This window comes from Gymnodraco acuticeps, unplaced genomic scaffold (genome assembly GCF_902827175.1).
Source record: "Gymnodraco acuticeps unplaced genomic scaffold, fGymAcu1.1, whole genome shotgun sequence".
Lineage (NCBI taxonomy): Eukaryota > Metazoa > Chordata > Actinopteri > Perciformes > Bathydraconidae > Gymnodraco > Gymnodraco acuticeps.
In genome coordinates, this window is record NW_022992090.1 from 1219216 (window position 1) to 1242511 (window position 23296).

General features: G+C 41.8%; 1 protein-coding gene across 3 annotated transcripts in view; it reads right to left on the bottom strand.

Annotated features, from left to right (window-relative positions):
* The window catches only part of LOC117537447 (CUB and sushi domain-containing protein 3-like), a 268893-nt gene that overhangs the window by 24186 nt on the left and 221411 nt on the right, over window positions 1-23296 (bottom strand). For all 3 annotated transcript variants that reach the window (XM_034202669.1, XM_034202670.1, XM_034202668.1), the window contains exons 58-60: window positions 22146-22322; window positions 10772-10954; window positions 1524-1697 (exon numbers count right to left, since the gene is read on the bottom strand). In XM_034202669.1, coding sequence (XP_034058560.1) covers window positions 1524-1697; window positions 10772-10954; window positions 22146-22322 — 534 coding nt within the window. The remainder of the gene's footprint in view (window positions 1-1523; window positions 1698-10771; window positions 10955-22145; window positions 22323-23296) is intronic.

Here is a 23296-nt window from a genome sequence, read left to right on the forward strand (position 1 = left end):
GATGAAACGCCATATCATGGATTATCAAGGATTATTTCTGAAACAGTATGGAGCTCAAAGGCTTTCTCTCTTGCCAGTTATACCACAAGGTGAGTTCCTTTTTATTTCCTGCTTCTTCACACACATGCTCTCCAGTACAGGTTAGCTCTGAGTGTTAGCGATGCTAATGTAAACACCGACCATATTACGTCCAAAACAGTCGGGCATTGTTTCTGATAGCAACGTTTCTGATAGGGCCGTGGGTGTAAAGCCAGCCTACATTTCCGATATTACGTCATATCGGACGCAAATCTGTATCAGCTCCGTTGTAGCCCCGTTTTTAGAGATTTGGGTACGGAGGAAAAGAGAGAGGGTTTTATTTTCTGACGCTGCGTGAGTTCCCTGAGTCATTCATTTTTTTTTAGTGGCATGTGCCTTTATTCTATGTGGTCCTCACTAACATTCTTCTTTATATTTATTTTTTGTCTGACTGATACAAAGCTAAAATGATTCTGATGACAGAGACACTCTTGAGCAGTCATAAATCCCAGGGGTTCTTATTATGCCTGTGAAGATGATTGATGGTCGTAATGTAGTAAAGAGCATCAGACACCCCACTTGTGGTGCCACTCAGATGATCATCTCCATAATCACTGTAGCTTTGACTCTAGGGCTAGAGGTCAAGCACTTTTCATTTAATCAAAATGTAAATTGGAGGCTCATCTTCATGTATGAATCATGAAATATTAATTGACGCTTATGAACAGGTAGGATACAATGTCCTTCTCAAACTTGTCATTTTTCATTATTAGATTTTTTTTAAAGGAAAACATGAGATGAGCAGATCGGAGCTACACTGATAATCCTTCTTCCTCATCTCTGCAAGACTGTCTCATTATACTTGTATCCTAATTCTACTTTTCCACCTAGGCCCTGATGTTAAATTTCATGATTATTCATGACTTTCATTAACTTGAGATAACCTCTCTGTAGAAGGGGCTTGCAAGAAGAGCAACATAACGAATGTTCTCAATGAATTAAACAAGTTGTAAAATAGCATGCAGGTATATCCCTATACGGAGACCATTTAAGTAAATGTAGCTTTTTTTAAACTGCACAACATAAGTGTTTGGACGGTGGATTTGAATACCCCTAAGAGTTCCATGTTTTCCACAAATTCCATTCACAGTGGTAACCTTGGTAATTTCATAAAAAAACATGGTTCATAAGGAATAGGGTACACATTGTTATTTTGTACCTTTATTACCATTTTAAATGAATTCCTATTCAACAGATAGTTAAAGAGAGAAAGCAATAAGATGCCAGATTTTAATTATGGGTCAAACATTTCACATGCTTGATCACTTTGAAAAAGGTGGCAGTAAGCAAAAAGATCCAATTTAGCCCACTGTGCAAATAACCATGTGTCAGACTCCCACAGAAATGCCAGCAAGGCCATGATAGTCTCAACATAAGGAGACCTCCTCTAGAGTCCTCTCTAATCATCATTATAACTATCATGAAAGTACAAAGTGGTGACTCACGCAGGCACTGAGGCAGGTCTCCGCTCCAGCTCCCGTTCCCTGTGCAGGTGAGCACAGCGGGGAAGGACAGCTCGTAGCCTGGCAGACAGCTGTAGCTCACGCTGGTACCCCACTCCAGCACTGAGCCCTCCAGGAGGCTGTTGGCTATGGGTGGGGGTGTAGGACACATCACCACTGTGGGAAGAGTGAGGGCACAGTCAAGCTTAATAAATACAAATCAATGCAGACAACTTGTCAGTCATGTTCTAGAGAAGACCAGGATCAAAAGCATTGTAGAGAAAAAGAAAGACACACATCAGAGCACAGCCGGTCCTTATTGAGAAACAAAAGTGTCCACATGTTAAAAATACAGCTGGGAAAGTGAATTAGCTTTAATTCATTAAACATCGATTATACAAAAACCAAAAATATTGCGACTCTATAGTGCAAAGAAAGACATTTCTAAGGTTAAAGTTTAAAACAATAATTGCTGCATATTGTGTGCAACAGCAGTAGGGGGTCGGAAGCTAAGATAAAGGAGTTTTGAGGTGCAATTGAAATCCTTGATATGTTTGGGGTACTGTGCATGGATGGTAGAGTGTATGGATCTTTCTCATAGTCCCACCCGTAATAAATGTTTTGTTCAAGATATTTCAAAGTAAAAACTAAAGCAAGATTACTTCATTGGATAAATGTTATTGTCTTGAGAAGATGCGGTTATACACCCCTGGACGCAAGCGTAAAGGATTAGAAAAGGTCCTTATAACAACACTGTTGGTTGCTTTTATCTTTGTACAATTAAAACAAAACATCTACAGGGAGAGATACAATACACTGTTGAAGCTTGGAGATAATTACTAGGATTTATGTGGATTTAAAGGGATATGGCAAATTCCTGGTCTTTCCATTTCTAATCAAAATTGTATAAATTGAGAGGGTGATGGTGGTGTTAAAGATAATTAAACAATTGTAATGAAATCACTTTGAATCCAATAGATTGTTATTTTTACAGGTTTCGTTTTCCCATTAAATTCTGAATGATAAAGTGTCCCAGGGGGCATAAGTGTTACATCTTTTTAAGACACAACAGGACAGAAGTTAGCCTTCAAGCTGGTTAAACAAAAACAACCTGTCCAATCTGTTATGCTTTACATTTCAGGGCTTTTTTGCAGATGTCACAAGGCAACAGAGGTGGCACAAATTCCCCATTCTACATAATGTGGATTATTTAGCCCGGGGAAATTGTCTGTGTTTTGACTGTGTGGGTTTTTTCTGCCTTTTCTGTTAACTGAATTATTTCTATGACAAACTAAATGACATCTTGTGTCTGTGTAAGCTGTACACTTTTTGTTCAACAAATGTAATGAGTGAATGCAAAATAAAGCTCAGAGTTTGTTCCGACACACTTGGAGATGAACCTATGGGGACGCAGATGGGATATGGGTTTTAGGGATATGAATAAATTATAGCAGTTGTTTTATACCATTACTATCCTCCCTCAACACCCATAATTTCCCCAAGTTTCTTCATCTTTTAGACATACTCATGCAAGCCACGGCATTTCAGTCAGGCGTATATCCAGGCAAACTGTCAGTCAAGATCAGATGTTTAGTTTACAAATCCAGTTACTCAAACTGTCATGTTAACACCATGACTAAAGTTAAGGTGTTTAGTGTTTTGGCAGCAACAACAAAACAGCATTTTTCACATTTCAAATACATGACACAAATACGTAGAATGTGAAGGCAAAGTCTATGGAAATGTTGAAAATGTAAGACCAGTCTGGATGTGCTAAGAGTAAGATTTTAGAATTAAACCAAGCGATAACTTATTGGAAATATAATCATCCACAGTTGAACTAAAACGCTATTGCTGACGACCACAGTAAGACTTACTTTGATTAAAATACAATTATTTAAAGGTTCCATGTCTTGGCCATTTCTACTGATCATAATTCCATTGTTGAGGTCTACTAGAATAGATTTACACTGTTCAATGTTCCAAAATCACATTGGTTTCTCATACAGCATCTCTGTATAGCAGGGCTCTCCAACACGTCGGGTAGCTTTTCAGTAGCTCGCCGCTCGATTATCGATTATAGCGTAGTAAGGTTGCTTATTGATTTTTCGGACGCGGCTGGACAAGAAGGTTTTTTTATTTTCAATTTTTTTTCTGTCACACGAATAGAGTGGCGAAGTCCCTCCCCTACCGGGGGACCTCCATGGGACCTTATTTCGGAAAAATCATGTATTGAAGTCAATGGAGAGAGAAAGATTATCTTTTGATCCAGTTTGAATTGTGCAACGAATTACACATATGATGTTGTGTGTGTGATGCCACATTCAAGACATTCAGTGTCTTTTTTTTTTAACAGAAGACCGTAGCTAGAAGCTGCAGCTAGACGCCAGAAGTATTAGTTTTTTGTTTTTGAGGATGGAACAATTTCATAGGGAGACTAGACCTATACAATTGATTTATGATGGTTTATAATTATTGTCAAGACACTGTTCAGTGTCAATCTTGTGGAGATCTCCAAAATAATGTTTAGCTTAAGTCTTAGCAAAACTCACAACATTTCTGGAGCCTTGTAGACCCAGAAAACTATAAGAACATCACCAAGCAGCACTGAAAATGTCTGCTTTATTTGGTTCTGTTCTACAGACCTTTGCGAAGCAGCTTTTTCTGACATGGATGTCATGAAATCTAAATACAGAACAAGACTGACTGATCAACATTTAAATGACTCTTAGAGTGAACCTAAGTGGGTACACGCATACACCTCTATGGTGGACTCTATGCAGTGCCATTCATCTCACTAACTGTAAAAAAGAGTGAAATGCTTGTAAGGTGGTGATTAAGGACATTTATGTGAATTTTCAATGATGTACTCACTATTACCTCATTCACACCAAGGCAACTCCGGTTCAAGCTCCGTGCTAGAGCTTTTCAGGTTCAGAACCGGTTCTTCGGTTTAGCGGAGGCTCTTTTCACACCGCCCAGAGTCCGACTGGTGCTGCGTCATTGCGTCATGACGTAACCGTTTGCGTGCCTGCTTCATAAAACCAAACCGCACGGAAACCCCTCACAGCTGACACCGACAACAACAACAATGGCCGATTGTGCTCCAGCTTCCTCTGTACCTCTTCGGAAGACCAGATTCCCAGTAGGTAGCTGGTCTCTTCAGTGGACCACTGCTGCTTGTTAAGTTTCTCCATCGTTGTGTACAAGCTGGATAAAACGCGGGCTTCTTGTTGTTGTTCAGGAGTTGATCCCGCCCCTGCCCCTGCCCCTGCCTCGACGTAAGCGTGACGTATGCGGTGCTTTTGCTCTGGCCGGACAATTTTTTGGTGCTTGAAACGAACCGGATTCCGGAGCTAAGAGGCTGCTCCGCTGCGGTGTGAAGAGGAAAACCCGGTGCTTTTCAAGCTCCAGCTCCGAACCGGCCCCGAAACACCGTTGGTGTGAATGAGGTATATGTGGGCCATAATAATATGAGAGACATTTTCGTTTTCTTGGACCTTGATGTGAAGTTAAGATTTTTGATAAGCTTTAGGTATTGCAATTTCACACGTGTACAAAAGTAGCTTAATTCAACTGATGAGGGCTATGTGAATACATGTAAGCGATGTGATGCAAGTAGCTCTTGGCCACTTTCATTTTTTCAAAGTAGCTCTCTAATGAAGAAAGGTTTGAGACCCCTGCTGTATAGTATGTGTATTCACTCTCTGTCCTACACGCCTTGTTGGAGCTCCTGCCCCCCCCCTCCCTATGAGCCCGCTGTGCTCTGATTGGTCAGCTCGCCCACTCTGTTCTGATTAGTCAACCACCGTTACAGCTGAACATCAGTGTTTATGTTTTACAATGGCGTTTGTTAGCAACCAGAAAATAACACCAGTAATGACAAACAGATGAGAATGCTGCGTGGGGTCTGGGTGCCGTGTTGGCGGGACGTTGCAGGGCTCGCTGGTCCACCCTGTGGGGCTCGAGGAGCGGACAGTGTGAGCTGGATTACTGGTGTCATTTCCTGGTTAAACACAGCAGGAAATTCACCTCACACTGTCCACTCCGGGGACCTCGCGGGGCGGACTCGTGAGCTCCGTAATGTCCCGCTAACGATGACACTTAGTCTATATCCAGCATCCAGGGAAACACAGTGGGAAATCCACCTCACACTGTACGCTCTGGGAGCCTCGCGGGGCGGACTCCTGAGCTGCTCGGGAGTCCACCCTGGCAGAGGGTGTGCCTATTGTTCTATAGCTGTGTGCCAATTGGTCCATTTGGACTTAGTGACGTCAATAGGCCACGGAAGAAAAAAATGGAAAATAAAAATCTCCAACGAGGCGTTCTGAGGCAGCATAGACACGTATTTTCTGTGTTGAAGTTTTACTCGCTACAGGGTGCACTTTGAGGGTTTGTGACTCTGCAGACCGTTTACATGTAGAGAAAGCTACATAACACACAAGGGGACGGGTAATAACCAGAAAAGCATATGATGGGACCTTTAAAACTATGATGTATAGAGAGAATAAAGGCAAACAATGTGGATACTACAGTTGGACGACTCCTGACAATTCCCTGTGTTTTTTATATTTCTGTTGTAAATTATTGTCTTTTATTGTGATTGTAGTAATGTGTTTTTATTACATGTACAGCACTTTGGCTCGACCAAAAATCGCTTTTAAATGTGCTGTATAAATAAAACTTGATTTGATACATTGCTGCAACAAGGCTTCCTTTCTTAGGATAGTGTTAATTTGAGGTGGGCACATGATAGACAACTGTTTTGCCTCACAGACTTCCTCTACATAACTTACAGTAATGTGGAGCAAGCCACAGTGGGATATTCTCACATTCTCTCCAAGGTGGAACCATCTTTTGTTGTTGTTTGGCAGCAGATCCGAAAAGATTTCCAATGGCAGCAGTATACAGTCTATATGCTTCAGATATATGCTATATTTGGAAAATATATTTTGGCCATGATGAATACTAAATTAAAGACAAAAGGCCACTGATGTGGCAATATGTTTTTTCAACTTCTTTTTATGTAATGTAATTGTTTTTCTTTGACATAAAAAGTGCCTTCGTTGTGGGATTTCATGTTGTTGCTCTAGAACAGGGGTGGGGAACCTTTTTCCTCTCAAGGGCCATTTCAATTTTTTCAACATCCTCCGAGGGCCATACAAATTATTGACGTCTGCTTAAAAATACTAAAATCACAGCCCATTCATTTGGCCTTTCTTTCATGCTGTGCAAAGAAAAAGCAACCTCTTAATCCAGATATCTCACCATGACTCACGTATGCATGCACGTGCACGATTGTGGCATGACCACCAAAACAGAAAGATATGGACACAAGCTGTGTGCAATTTAGTATCCTATCCATGTGAATATGATTTAAGTGGGGGGGAAGTGAAAAGCATCAATCTGGTGCACTTTGAGAGCAACATTAAGAGATCTATGGATACATCTCTCAACACCCATATGAAACAGAACTGTAAGCAGATTTCCTTTTTCTTTATGGATATTTTACAAATCACTCTCCTTTCAAACTGTATTCTTGTCTATTAATAACAACTTTTTTTTACTGTTATATAGTATTTTATACCTGTTTACTTTATTCTCTTATTTTTTGTATAACTATAATGATCATATAAAGATGTGCCTTTACCTCACTGGTTGGAGAAAAAGCTTCTTATATTCGTTAGCATAGCTAGCTAACCAGATGCTAATAACAACAGTTATTGACTATATGATCAGTATGACAGATGAACAGATCACTGGGCTTTCAACTAAAGACACAGCCACGCAAAACTGCGGCATGTGTACGGCTCCTTATGGGTACTGACATTTGTGATGTCCCGGCCCGGAGCGGCGTTCTGGTGCTCTGCTCTCAGGCAGCTCTAAACCCCTGTCGGACGAGACATATACCACGTGATGACACGTTAGGCTCGTGTTGTGTTCAAGGACCCTGACCTTGGCCAGGAAAAACAGGCACTCGCTTGTTTAATTCTTTTGCGGTCTAGATTTATTTTATTTTTTTTATTTTTTGCGTGAGTTATCTCGAGGGCCATATCAAATTGTCTCGCGGGCCGTATACGGCCCGGGGGCCGGAGGTTCCCCACCCCTGCTCTAGAACCTGGGGGAAAATAACCACTTCATTGAAACTACGTCTGCCTGGTTGGATGCTGTAAAGTAGAACGTTGTTTTAGGTGTGTATGTGTGCCTCTACAGTCTTGTCCGTGTGAAAGAAAGGAAAGTAAGTAGGCAAATTTAGCTGATTAGAGGAGTAGGCCTGATAATCCTACTGTATAAGCACGGCATCAAAAATGACTTTATATAAAAAGGGAAAAAAAGGCATGGGTGGCAGGCAGAAATGAATGGGAAGTGAAGAGTGTCCCCATTTTCATAAGTAGTTCTAAGCAGCATTAGTGCTTCTTAGCTGAACACGCCAAACCTGGGATTCAAACTGAATCCTTGCCGGGCGAGGCTTAGGATGTGTCACTGGCATTGTGTGTATGCAATCCCACACAAACAGTGTGGCCATCACTGATGCATACACACTGTGTTTAATATTATGCACCCAGTCGGCACACGTAAAAACCTCTTTGACTATTTAGCCTCAAATTCTCTCTCTACCACTCTTTCCATGGAATATCGGCTCATATCCCTGTGGCACATCATCTGAATCTATGACAAGATGACAGATGCCCCGCATCATGACAATTTCCCCCCCGACTGCTGCACCTTCAACTTGAACCCAATCATGCAAAAGAAAAAGGCAAGCGATCTTATTGGAAGAGGCATTGTTTTCAGTTTCAGATGCAATAAATATTGAAAATAGAAATGTTGTCAGTCTTTTTCTTAGACATCTTGCTGCGTGGGATGTCAGTGAGAGAGATGATAAAAAGGCTGTGATTACCAGCGGGCTGTTCTATTGCTTGTCCTAGATAGTCTTAGAAATAGACCAAAGGAGAGGAAACGAGCAACGACAAGGAGAAAATAAAGCATAACATATCTAAGCTCTATACCCCAATCCAGAATGATACATTTAAAACAATTATATAGAGCACATACTGTTTAATCAAACTTGAAAAATGAATAAACCCCTTGTGAAAAAGAGTAAGTAAGTAAGAGCAGCGACGAGACTAAGAGGAGGTGAGGAGGGACCCTCTGCTCTCTGACTAATGCATACCGGTCAGAACGGGCTGACAGCGGTGGGAGCAAATGGGAAGGTGTGTAAGCCTCCGTGTCTATGTGTGCATGAGAGAGACACTTGTGTAATTGAATGCCCTCATGTCATTGTATGTATGCACAGTGAGTGTGTGATGACGATGGTGGCTAGGCTCTAGGGTTTCTCTACACTGACACCACCCCCACACCCAGAGGAGCAGCACCGGGGCTGAGTGCCTGAGCTGTTGCGGTAGTTGTCAAGGATTAGAGCTCAGAGGTACACACACACACACACACACACAACACACACCCACACACACCACACCACCACACACACACACACACACACACACACACACACACACACACACACACACACACACACACACACACACACACACACACACACACACACACACACACACACACACACACCACACACACACACACACACACACACACACACACACCACACACACACACAACACACACACACACACACACACACACACACACACACACACACACACACACACACACACAACACACACACACACACCCACACACACACACACACACACACACACACACACACACACACACACACACACACACACTCTCCCTTTGTTACAAATGCCTTGGGTAACAGTAATGCGACCATAGATACAACCAACAACTGCAACGTACTGCAGAACAGGGGGCATTAATAATGAAAGGTGCTCATGAAATATTACAAATCAGTGTCAGTTTGGATGTTGTTAACTTCTGGGCAAGGTTTTACAGGGAGCCGGAGGAGGGCAAGAAGTGTGTGGCTTAAAACCACAGCTCCATGTGAGTTGAGCAAAGGAAAAGTGAAGACACAGAGTACTTCTGCAAATAACAGCATTATGTAAATATATGTAAACAGCATGACTAGCTCAGGATCAAATGGAATATTGTTTTTAATATTTGATGATCGTGTCTGTTGGATTTTTCCTAATAGTTTGCCTTACTGTAACTTATCTGTGCACATTTCTGCATTGTTCCCATCCCACCCATATGCATGTCCGTCACACACTCTGCCTCTTGTTCTCTCAAGGTTAATTTTTCCTTTGCCATTTCTCAAGAGGCAAATACATCGCCACCCTTTCTTCTCTCTAACTGAGGCAGCAGCCTTGGTACAGTTCCTTAGCAACAATAAGCCAACATTTGCCTCGTGGGCTCTTCTCTTTGCCGCTGTAGTGTTCGCTGCACAAGTTAATCTTCCCTGCAATACTTACTTTTGGGTGTCGATGGCAGAAATGCTAATCTATGCCTCTGCTCGAGCGTCATAAATCATAGAGTGATGTAGCGTTGATGGGCGTACAACAGCTAAGTTCTCTTAGTGGATTTTCCAACTCTGATGTAAATCAAGCTCATAGAGTGCGTGCGCAGAAACTTTTAGAGAGAGGAAGCCAATGATTAACTGTTAGGAGTACAATTAGAGGCATCCTTGTTGTGATGAAGAGGACTTGTTCGCCATCCATCATGAGGTGTCAGAGGAACTTTTAGCTTCTGGCTACGTACCAGCACAGGTGCAACAACTCTAGATGCAGGTGTGGGTGAAATCACTGTGTCCCAGATCAAGGGCTCTAAAAAAGTATTACCTCCCTTTTTTCTTTTCTGAAAGCCAGTCGAGTGAGGCTTTCTTTTATCTAGGGACTCATTAAATATAGTAGCGCTTTTGTAAGTGATTCACTGGACATCATTTTGCAAAACACATTCAAAATTGCATGAAATGTTTATGTGGGTGTATGTTTATACTTTATATCCGAATATAGGCGCCTGCATTTGCATTTGTGAAGTGACTGTTGAGATTCAACCTTATGTGTTGTTGGTAATTCCGTTATCAACACACTGAAGCACACAATATGACGCTATGCGACCATATAGAAGTTCTGTGTCACCTTGCTTTCTAATCTTATTAGATTTCAGGGAGTAAGCATGTACTTTATTTCGCATGTGACAGTGAGCTAAGATGCCAAGGTCGTTACAGAACGGTCTGATGGTTATCAAGGTTGACTGTCTAGCGTCCACAATGCAGTGTATGCGAGTGTGTGTATTTTGTGGGTGGTTATTACCTTTGCACGCTGGCATGGTGCCACTCCAGGTGCCATTGCTGGTGCAGGTCCTTGCGTCAGCGCTGTCCTCTCCGATCATCACGTATCCAGGCTGACACATGTACGTCACATTCTGGCCCACCGTGAACTCTTCTCCAAATCTGAGTCCATTTGCTGGGATACCGGGGTCGCCACAGGTGATCACTGTCATCGGTGGTGAAAAATAAGGAACTTGCATCAGATATCACATTCAATTGTGTTGAGCAGTGACATACTGAGTTGCAATATGATATATAACCTATATTTAAAATAAAACATACATTTAAAATATATTTTCTGAAGACAGGGAGGGCATGCATTTCATTATAGAATTGTTCTTCTTTTAAGCTTTTCCATGCGAGGTTGGTGGTTTCCTTATCTTGCATTTGTTCATTTAAGCCAACAGGGCATTATCATGCACTTGCTAATTTTGTGCAGCTAAAGGCAAAAATGGTGGGTGGAGATTAATAATCATCCTCTCGACCACATATTTAGTCCGAACGTTTTCCTGCTGCCGAATACAGCATGATGAACATGGCTTACTGAACATAGCATCATTGAGTTTTTCCACCAAATAGGAGTTCATTGTGGGAAAAAAACGTTTCCACTGGACAGTATAATAAACATGCAACTGCGTATTTGGCATTAAATAAAAGTCTTCTTGACAATTCCTTATTAAAATGCAACAACACTTGCAGTATGAACATTGTATAGCAGCCTTGTATTAGTTTTGCATGATTCTATCAATAAACTGACATTTAAATATAAAAGTTTTGAGCAGCAGTTTTTTTCAAATTAGATTGCCTGTGCATATGCTGGGAAATAAAAATAACTAAACAATGATTTTCACGGCGTCTATTATGATGTTCAATTATGTGGAGAAAGGAGATATTGACAGGCATTGATTATACAGCTGTAGCCATATTAGTCTATTAGGCATAATCACACAGCATCCGTTGTGCTGCCTGTTTTGTTATAGTATTCCTAATAGCTATATTCTGTTTTATCTATATATTCCCCTTCTATGCACCTGGTTATATCATTTTGGAGATGTTGGTAAATATTTTGTCTGAATAAAAAAAAAAAAGCTTGTTCAGTGTGTGAAAAAGTACACGTCCCACCGTCCCGGACGTGTTATTTACAATATCGGACAAGTAGATCTGTCAATTGACTTGTCCGGCGGACAAGTGACGTTTATTGACAAATTATTGATACATTCAGTTTACAAAAGGCAGAACTCATTCGCAAATTGTACGTGTCCTCCATTTGTTCCGTTTATAGAAATGTTTTAGTTTCGGTTCTGCTTGTCGATTCCTAAGGAAATGCATCTCGCCTGCTTTCGTACAGTTAGACTGGGGCGGGAAGTGTAGCACAGTGGCAGTGTTGGGAAGCAAAACTCGCGTTCGAGTAGGAAAAACCATGTCCGGAACCGGGATTAAATAAGAGGTGTGAGGAACAGGAGGCGAGGCCGAGCCCCGCAGCTCCATCTATGCTCCGTACAGCTGATCGCTGCACAGGTCAGCGGCTGTGTGTGGTCTCTGTGTGTGTGTGGTCTATGTGTGGGTGTGTGTCTCGTTGTGTGTGTGTGTGTGTGTGTGTGTGTCTCTGTGTGTGTGTGTGTGTCTCTGTGTGTGTGTGTGTGTCTCTGTGTGTGGGTGTGTGTTCTTGTGGTTGTGTGTGTGTGTCTCTGTTGTGGGTGTGGGTCGAGGTGGGGGGGGGGGTGTGTGTGTATCTATAGATATATATTCGCTCTTCTCTCTAGCTATCGTATATATCTCCTCCCGAGATAGCTCTATCTTCTAGAGAGATAGAAGAGAGGAGAGAGAGAGAGAGAGAGATAGAGAGGAGAGAGATCAAGGAGCGAGAGAGAGAGCGATGACTAGAGAGAGAGAGAGAGAGAGATGTCTCTCTCTCTCTCTCTCTTCTCTCTCTCTCTCTCTCTCTCTCTCTCTCTCTCTCTCTCTCTTTCTCTCTCTCTCTCTCTCTCTCTCTCTCTCTCTCTCTCTCTCTCTCTACACAGCGGATCCGCTGCCCGTTTAACAGCCTCATCTTTGTCAAACTTTCTTATGTTCTTTCTCTAACACATAATGAAGGTTATTAAGCGTTTTAACTCCTATGTTGTTAATATTGACCACCATTTCCTTTATGAAGTAAAGCAGCCTCCCTGTCTGTGTCCTCGCGCTGTCCTCACATCCCCGGACCTCCAGACTCGGAGGAGCACAGGGATGTCAGTATTGTTTATGAAGCAGGGTATAGAAAGTAGCTACATTATTAAAATGAAAATACTATTTATTTACTTTTACAAACAGTGAGCAGCTGGGCAGCTGCAGCATGTGTATTGAAGGACATGTGTAAAGCATATTTGAGTTGTAGAAAAGTGCTAGGCTTATAGGCTATACGTGTCATTATTATTATTATTAGGTTATGTCCTATGTGTTGGACATGTGTGGTTGGACTCTGTCTCACAGGCAGGTTGCAGTGTAACATCAGAGGAGACTGGGCCAATTGTACATTCTCAAAATGCACCACTTAGAACTAACTAAACAATGCAGAGATTATTTTTATATAATTGTAATCAATAACCGTAAGAAATTCAACAGTATGAAGTGATTTGTAAATAGGAATACAGATTTGACTTAATGTTTTCATAAATATATTTTTCTCCCAGTTTGACTTATTTTTACCCTCTCAAAGAACCGGAATCGAGAACCGAAAATAACCGGAATCGAAAAGCAGAACCAGAATCGTTCAAATCCAAACGATACCCAACCCTTTGTGTGATGCAGTAAAAGCTTACCGCTCACTTACGTTAGCGGTGTCGTAAAAACCGTGGGAAAATGTAAAATACGATGACGAAGAAGAAGATTCCAGTGGCCCCAATTTTTGTCCATTCTGGACAAGTGAAAAATGTATTCGGACAAGTAAATTTCCAAACTCACTTGTCCATGGACAAGTACTCTCTAAAAACTTTTTCTCACACTGTTGTTGGGAAGCTCCTCTCCCTCAGTCATTCTGGTGCAGTCTCTTTTTTCACATGGCTATTCTTGGCTTCTTCTTCTTATGGCACCATTTCTCCAAAGTAAACAGATGGCCGAGTGTTGGCCCAGTACACAGTCAGGTCTTAAACTAGTGCTATCTCTGAAGTGTAAATTGCCAGCCTGCATTTGATTGATTTTTCATAGACCTTGTTTAATCTTACAGACCTAATTTGTGCATACTTATTACAAAATCATTCCCGACTTGTTCACTTTAATGTAAGAAGCCAGTTTGATGCATATGGCTGTCCCTGCTAACGCCTCTTCCCTCAAATCAATTGATGTTTGTTTATTTTCAACTGCTGCCAAGGACCTCAACACTTGGACACATTTATCATCGCTGGGTGAATAACTTTGTATCCTGACGAGATACATCAGAGGGCTAGTTGTGAACACAGAAGAGAAGTCTGATCTCTCTTTGCCACCCCCTGAGGTTTCGAGTTAATAGCTGTTCAATCCTGCTCACTTTCTAGTGAATTTATACCAACAGTTAAAACAGTACCTTGAAGAAAATCTTGTTATATGGATGATTATATGTGTAGCCCTGATGTTTGTTTGATCTATGGCACAGGTTTATATGGTTATTTGATGTGTGCTATCTGATAAGGAATTCCATTTTACATCCACCTCAAAGTAACCGCATTATGGCACCTGTAATCTATGTCAGTTGATTGAATTACAGTACAGCTACGATTGATATGTTTGATAAGCAATGAGTCATGTTTGAGTCAATGGTTTTTCTTTTTTACAAAAGCTCTGCTGTGTGCATTTTATGGAAATGGTTTGTGTGAGAAATAAAACCAACCTGTCTTGGGCTTTCCTGATTGTGCAGATAATGAATTCATTTGTTGGGTCAGTTACTCTTCAAGCAAGAACATATTTTCCTGCTCATACTGAAAGTGGTATTTATCCATGCATATAGTAATTAACTGAACAATAAATTGTTTATTTAGGCAACAATATCCTTGTTACTTAATGAATCCCAGATCCAGTTTAAGTACTATACCCATCATTCCATCCCGACTTTAGTTAGAAATATGAAAAGGTAAAACTCATGTGCACTTTGTTAATGAGCATTCATAAAATATGTTAAGCTGTGCAGTCGAACAGCCAATAATTTAGTTTTTATAGAAATTACAGTTATTACTATCAGACAAGCCTGAAGAAGCACTGACCAGAACCAGGTTCCCAAACGGCACATATTCTGCAAATAAACACGAACCAAACAGCACTGCAGGCCACTTGGCAGGATAAATAAGTGTACTGTTGAGCAGATGTTTTTAACGCACTTCAAGCACTTTATTTAGTGGGTTGTTTGATATTCCTGCTAATTTCCCTACAGGTGCTAGTGTTTTATCTATGTTGTTCTCTATGGTCTGCCGTGTTTTATTTGATTTGATTTTACCCATTTGTTTTATGATGACTATGTTATGGTTATGGATTTTAACTGTCTGTTTTATACTTTTTTTAAAGTATGATGTGCTTTATGAGTAAGTGGCTTTACTATTTGTCCTGCATTGTCTTTGCTTAAGATGCTCACTGAGAAATATTCAAATCAGTCATGTTGATATGGCAATAAAGTATGGAATAAAAATGTATGGAATAAAACAACCTGAAGAAGGCCATTTGGCAGCATTATTTGTTAACATATAATTGAATGTTTTTCTACTTCCTGCCAGAATATTGATTTGGAGCTTCTTTTTGAAAGTATTTATTCTTAAACCATAATTTCAGCTGCACTTATATGAACTTTGGGTTTTTTTTATTGAAAGGAGCATATGTATTAACTCTGTGTATGTTTTGGATGCAGACATCTTAATCTGTGTATCTTAACAGCGTGCTAAAAACAACACTTTAATGCTTTAAATATATGCTTTAAATATATATATATATATATATATTATAAATTATCCATATGAAATATAGTGTGCTAGAAGTAGAAAGTAGAATAAAATAATATAATAATGTACTTAAGAATATCCCTACTTGTGAGCTTAGTAAATGCACATTCCACAGCTGTTGTTGTGTACCTACATTACTGTATTTGTGAATGCATACATTTTGGTATCTATACTTGAATGTTTTTGTTTGCGGCAGTTCACTTCACTTTTAATCTGAGCCACAAAAATTGGACTGCAATACATTATCTTAAATTAAGCATGATATGTGTCTCCCAACATAAGCCAGAAGCAGCTGGCATGAAATGAAAGACAGCTGAGAAATGTATGTCAACACAAAATATCTCGTGGCTATGGAAGTTGATCTTATTAGATAGAGTGACAGGAAAAGCATGTGTGTACTGTGCATGAATGCAAATGTTTATGTTTCTGTCTATCTGCAGTACTTTTTTTTTAAACAGTCAGTCAGCACAATGCAGAGAAGCTGCAGGCTGTTGACTTCTCAACAACTCAACTATACAGCTGTTTAATTTACAACATTTACTTGCTCCCAGAACAACAGGTTACTGGGAGAAAATAGGTTACGGCAGGAATTCGGCAGTGTGCATCTGGACCGGGTGAAGATTTTACCTATTGACGCAGCAACCACTGTAAGTTATATTCTTGTTTAATTAGACTTCTCGGTTTCATTTATTCTACTCTGTATAATTGTTCTGTAGTTATTGTAGCTAATACGGCGCCTTTGAGAGATTTTAAATCTCAGATCTGCTCAGGCGAAACCTGCTGCACAGGTCTCAGCACTCAAGCCTGCATTACAATAGAGGCAGGGCCAGTCTATTGATTGCGTGAAGTACAACAGCGTGACTTAGTCATCTTTCACCTAAAAAAGCATTTAAATACCGCATTTAAAATCTGATGAACTCAGTGTGCATCTGGTTTTAATAATTATCATAGACGCCAATTTGTAACATACAGGACAAACCTTGATGTCTGTTTACCTTCTTTAAGGACACAGGCTGCTTAGCCAACAATGTTATTGTTCCCATTCTGTGACCGGTCAATACTGGGTCACAGATGGTCTGTGTTGTGGGTACACTGGGACACTTCCTTCTCTGTATTTGTGGACTCCAAGGTGAAATCTTCGAGGTCATAAGTGTCCGACGCAAGTAGCTCAATGTTCCCACACTGTTTAGGCTATCTTCTCAAATATGTTGTTTACTCTCTGCGAAACCAGTTAGATGGGCTGGCAAGAGAGAGGCTCTCCAGAATTGACGTGGCAACTCTACCGTGAAGTCAGAACCTCTGACTCTTGGATTTGTGATGTGAATACTCTGGTACCAACTCCAAATAAACCACCAGTGTTTGACATCAAAGCTACTGCTCCTACCGTGTCTCCTTCCTGAGTCGGTGACTCCCACTGCATAGCTACACAGAAGTTTCCTCTACAAGCGTCAGACAGCCGAAGACTGACAAAGACATTGGAGTCCTACGGGAGTAAGACTGACAAAGACATTGGAGTCCTACGGGAGTCACGAGGGAGGCAAAGAGGAGGCAAATCCTACTCTGATTGAGCTGGTGTCTTATTTCTCTTTTCTTTAGTTTTCTAGCCCCTCATGCTATAATCATGTGTATTTTCTCCATTCCTGTTCATGTGTCTTCTCGCAATTATCACTGGCCCCGTGTATCTCCTAATCGCTATAACCGGCCTGCTCTCATCTATCCCACATGCTCCACTGAGATCCAACATCTAGTTTCAGGTGGCCTGTGGAATTGCCAGTCAGCTGTTCCTAAGGCTGACTTCATCTCTGGCTACGCCTCCCTGCAGTCTCTGGATTTTCTTGCTCTCACTGAGACCTGGATTATTCCATCCAACACATCCACCCCAGCAGCTCTCTCCACTGCATATTCCTTCTCCCATACACCCCGACCAACTGGCAGAGGAGGTGGCACTGGTCTCCTGCTCTCTCCCAAATGGAGCTTTTCCCTCCCTAACTTCACTCCTTCCACCTTTGAATTCCATGCCGTCACAGTAACCCATCCTATACAGTTAACCATTGTTGTTCTCTACCGTCCACCAGGCGCCTTGGGGGACTTCTTGGAGGAATTAGATAATCTCCTCTCACACATCCCTGAAACTGGCCCTCCCGCTGTACTTCTCGGAGACTTCAACCTCCAGACGGGGAAGATAGACGAACTAACATCCCTGTTAACCGCCTTTGCTTTCTCACTGTCTCCGTCCCCACCGACTCATAAAGCTGGCAATGTCCTTGATCTCATATTCTCAAGGAACTGCGCTACTTCTAACCTCTCTGTAAACCCGCTCCACACATCCGATCACTTCTTCATTTAATTCTCTCTACCCCTTTCCAAACATAACAAACTAATCTCTTCTCATCCTGCACTTGTCCGCCATAACCTTTGTTCCCTCTCCCCCTCTACCTTTGCCTCGTCGGTGCTCTCAGCTCTCCCTTCCTCTGACTCGTTCCAACTCCTGCCTTCAAACTCTGCTGCAGAAACTCTCCTCTCTACTCTCTCATCCACTCTGGACTCTCTCTGTCCTCTCACATCTCGGCAGGCTCGTCAGTCCCCTCCTGCTCCCTGGCTAAATGATGCACTGCGTGCTAATAGAACCGTCCTTAGGGCAGCAGAGCGGAAACGGTGGAAATCCAAACACCGTGACGACCTCCTAACCTATCAGGCTCTCCTCTCCTCTTTCTCTGCTTCGATCTCTCAGGCAAAAAGCACTTTCTTTCAAGATAAGATCCAATCTTCCTATTCCAATCCTAAAAAACTATTCTCCATCTTCTCCACCCTCTTGGACCCTCCAAAAGCCCCTCCCCCCTCCTCACTTCTGTCAAGCGACTTTTTTACCCACTTTGAAAAAAAGGTTGATGATATTCGCTCTTCTTTTTCTGACTCACCTTTACTCACCGCTGGGTCACCAGACCCTCCTTCCACCAACACACTAACCTCCTTTTCCCCTCTCTCTCTCAAGCGAGGTTCTTACCCTCATTACCTCTGCCCGCCCCTACCACCTGTCCTCTGGACCCTATCCCTTCAAACCTCCTTCAGACTATCGCTCCTGATATTCTACCGTTTCTCACCCATTTCATCAACACTTCTCTAACTTCTGGTCACTTTCCAAACAGTCTCAAGGAGGCAAGAGTAAACCCTCTCCTAAAGAAACCTACTCTCAACCCGTCTGATGTTATAAACTACAGGCCTGTCTCTCTCCTCCCGTTCCTGTCTAAATCACTTGAACGCGCTGTCTTTAAACAACTCTCCTGTTATCTCCATCAGAATAACCTTCTGGATCCACACCAGTCTGGTTTTAAGGCAGGTCACTCCACAGAAACTGCTCTCATTGCTGTCACGGAGGAACTGCACACTGCCAAAACTGCATCCCTCTCCTCTGTCATCATCCTGTTGGACCTGTCTGCTGCATTCGACACAGTGAATCATCAGATCCTCCTTCGCACTCTCCAAAAACTTGGAGTTTCAGGCTCTGCACTTTCCCTCCTCACCTCATACCTGAAAGACCGTACCTACAGGGTGACTTGGAGAGGGTCTGAGTCCCACCCTTGTCAATTAACTACAGGGGTCCCTCAGGGCTCTGTTCTTGGTCCCCTCCTCTTCTCCCTGTACACAAACTCACTCGGATCAGTCATTAGCCCGCATGGTTTTTCATACCACTGCTACGCTGACGACACCCAATTAATTCTGTCCTTTCCCCGCTCATAGACCCAGGTCGTCGCACGCATCTCTGCTTGTCTAGCTGACATCTCTCAGTGGATGTCTGCTCATCACCTCAAGCTCAACCTTGACAAGACTGAGCTGCTCTTCCTTCCGGGAAAAGATTGTCCCACTCTTGACCTAACAATCAACATCGGCACCTGTGTTGTTTCCCCGACTCAGACTGCAAGGAATCTGGGTGTGACCCTAGATAACAACCTGTCCTTCACTGCAAACATAGCTGCCACAACCCGTTGCTGCAGATACACGCTTTACAACATCAGGAAGATACGTCCCCAGCTGACACAGAAAGCGACGCAGGTTCTGGTCCAGGCTCTCGTCATCTCACGCCTAGACTACTGCAACTCCCTCCTGGCTGGTCTACCTGCATGTGCCATCCGACCTCTGCAGCTCACCCAGAATGCAGCGGCTCGTCTGGTCTTCAACCTTCCTAAATTTTCCCACACCACTCCGCTCCTCCGCTCCTCCGCTCCCTTCACTGGCTTCCGGTAACTGCTAGAATCCACTTCAAGACACTGGTACTTGCTTACCATGCTGCGAATGGATCTGGCCCTTCGTACATCCAGGACATGGTTAAACTGTACACCCCAGCACGTGCACTCCGCTCTGCATCAGCCAAACGACTCGCTGCACCCTCGCTGCGAGGGGGACCCAAGTTCCCATCGGCGAAAACACGTGGGTTTGCTATCCTGGCTCCAAGATGGTGGAATGAGCTCCCCATTGACATCAGGACAGCAGATAGCTTGCACATCTTCCGGCGCAGACTGAAAACTCATCTCTTTCGACTCCACTTCGAGCGATAGAACTATTAACAAAGCACTTATATACTAATAAAGGACTGGCTTATCTAAAGCCAGTTGAGTAGCACTTGAAATGTTTTGGCTCTATGAAACCTGATGTATTTATATGATTCTGTTTTCTTCAAGGTTGTGTCTTCCTGGTCGAATGTACTTATTGTAAGTCGCTTTGGATAAAAGCGTCAGCTAAATGCAATGTAATGTAATGTAATGTAATTCAGGGGAATGTACATGCACTGCAGTAACTGCTCCAAGTAAAACCGGCATTCAAATGCGTTGGTCAGTAACAGATCTCTGTATGTCCAACTGCATGATTTTTTTTAACTATGCTGATTTATTGTAAGCGAGTTAGTGATAAATGATGCAGCATTATGAAGAGTTTATTTCCTTTTTATGTAAAAGCATTGATGTGTAAACCAATTTAGACTTATTTCAGTTTTAGTCAGACTTTTAATTTAGTTTTTTGGAAGCTTTATATACACAACTATACGATAAAATGTTGGTCAATTAAATAGGTTTTAGGAATCAGATTGAGGCAGAAATCTGACTGGTTACTGCTAAATGCACTAATAGGCATTTTGGATGGATGACTTCATTTAATGCTATCTTCCATCCCCACATCCCATTACCCCACATCCACATGGACTGTGCTGGTGGTTAAATGGTGAGAGGAAAGAAATTGAGAAGACAAGAGAAGAATACAAGAACAAGTAAAAAGAAAGGAGAATAAATCAACAGGATTGCAGCATGTTACAAGATAAACCGTTTGTGTATAATCCGTGTTTACTGTGCGTTTTATAAAGTGCTCTATGGTTTTATTTCACAGTTTAGCGAGCATGTTTGTTTCCTAGTGCACTTTCCCTAATTCCCTAAAATGCTCTATACATTTAATTTATGAAACATAAAAAAAAAGGAATATATTTTCTCTCTCCCCTTGAGAATGTTGTGTGACTTTGATTTGGTAACCTACATGATCGATTACCTATGAACCGTGAAAATGATTGCCTCCTTAATGAAGGCACACTGAGCCAATCTTGGCATCTTGTTGATGTTGATGGCATTTTGATGCCCCTGAACTGACCACTAAAATGTGACCTGATAGCATACAGGAGGGTAGCAGTAATAAGTTTGGTAATGAGCAGGGTTAAAAGTTGGCAAACGAGGCAGGAAAGCTATTCTGCCTTTCTGAATGTTTGATCATTATTATTCAATCCAGCTTTCAATCTTTCTTTCTTTCTTTCTTCCTCCCTCCATCCCTGTGTATATCTATCCAGAGACTCATTTCATTCCAAAATTGAAAATTATGCCCATACCATTTATCTTTCCTTGTGATTCAATAACAAGAAAGAAGAATGAGGAAAAAAAGAGAAAATGGGGATTTTCAGAGAAAAGAACAATGTGTAATTTTGTTTGATAGTTACCCTCGTGCAAATTGAATATAGATTGGCATACTTCTTAATTACTGCAAGGCTCATTTGCTGAGATCCAGACAGTTCAGACGCTTCGCAGGGAGAGAAGGCTCAAAGAGATTGATGCGCCATTTGAAAGCTTATACCCTATTTAACACCTCTGTGGATCATTTAGAGCGCCTACTTTTGGAAGAAATAGGGAACGGAAAATCAGCCCTGTCTGTCATAGTTATTTTCAAAGGGGGCTATCTGCTTTACTGTATACATTACAAGTCTAATTTGTTTATAAAGAATCACAGCTGACTCTTATTGAGATACTGACATACATGGACGATAGTAATTGGGCAGCCAGGATTTACTGCCACGCAGAAAGGGAGCGCATATTTTGTTGTTGTCAAGATCAGCCAAGCAACAATACATTGTGCTCAGTTGCGTTTCTGTTATTTTGTGCATATAAAACTCACTTGTGCAGTTTGGAGCTGCTCCAGACCATGTTCCATTTGCGAGGCACTGGCGTGTGGGCGAGCCAGTGAGGAAGTAGTCCTCCATACAAGAGTACACGATGGAGTGGGAGAAGATTGTGCCGTCCACGCGAGAAATACGTCCGTGAGCAGGTGTGGTTGGGTTCCCACACTGTACCGCTGTAACACCGGGGCGAGAAGAGAGGAGGCAAGGTTAGGGATGTAAAATAGTAATGGATTTTCTATTTTCCATATCAGTGATTCCATCCTCAGGCTGGGACCCTCCAAGGTGGCTGCAACAGCTTCTGAAGGTCTCAAGGCGATGAAGGGCCTGTGAAAAATGTATTGCCTCAAAATGGTGTCAATAGTCATATTTATTTATAAAATAATTGCTGTTTTTCTTTTGACCTGATATGATATTTTCTGTTTCTTGACACAGTCCGATTAGCACTCAGGTGGAACAGTGTGGAAAGCGCAGATAGAAATCGTTGACTCGTGTCAGAGTTCACCATTATACGCTTGTACCTCACATCAGGAGATGCAAGGCAGAACTGTTTTTCAGTTTTAAGAGCTTTAAACTAAAGAATCCCAAATCTATAAAGCACTATCTATTTATTAAGAGAGGTTAATGAGCAAATGTAGTAGTGTTACACAAATCCCCATCACAGTATCAATGGTTCGCCAGTAAATGAAGTGCAGTTTTTGTATTGTCATGTCTCATAATACATCCCGGGTAATGACAGTTAGTGCTGTCTAAAAACAAGAAGAGGAACGTGGGAGTAATGTGAAAATTGGCAGCTGTGATCTAACAATAACAGGGCTTTTAGTTTAAAATGTAGCAAAATTATGAACAGATTTGGAATTATTTGGAATTATGAAATATCACTTGTGAGAAATTAAAGCACACATTGGATTCAGCAACGAGGCAGAATGGCGTGCTTACTACATTAAGGTATCTGTTTTAGCATTTCCAGAACACTCCGACCAAAATGTTTCCCTGAAGAGGAAAAGGACAGAGTTGTTGTCATGTGTTGTTCTTCTGCTCTATATCATGTCTAATTACCAAACAGATTTGCTCTCTCAATCATCTAATTGCCCGGAAAATCTGAAAAAGTGATTCTTGTAGGAGACAGACGTGTAGTTGCGCTGTGGGG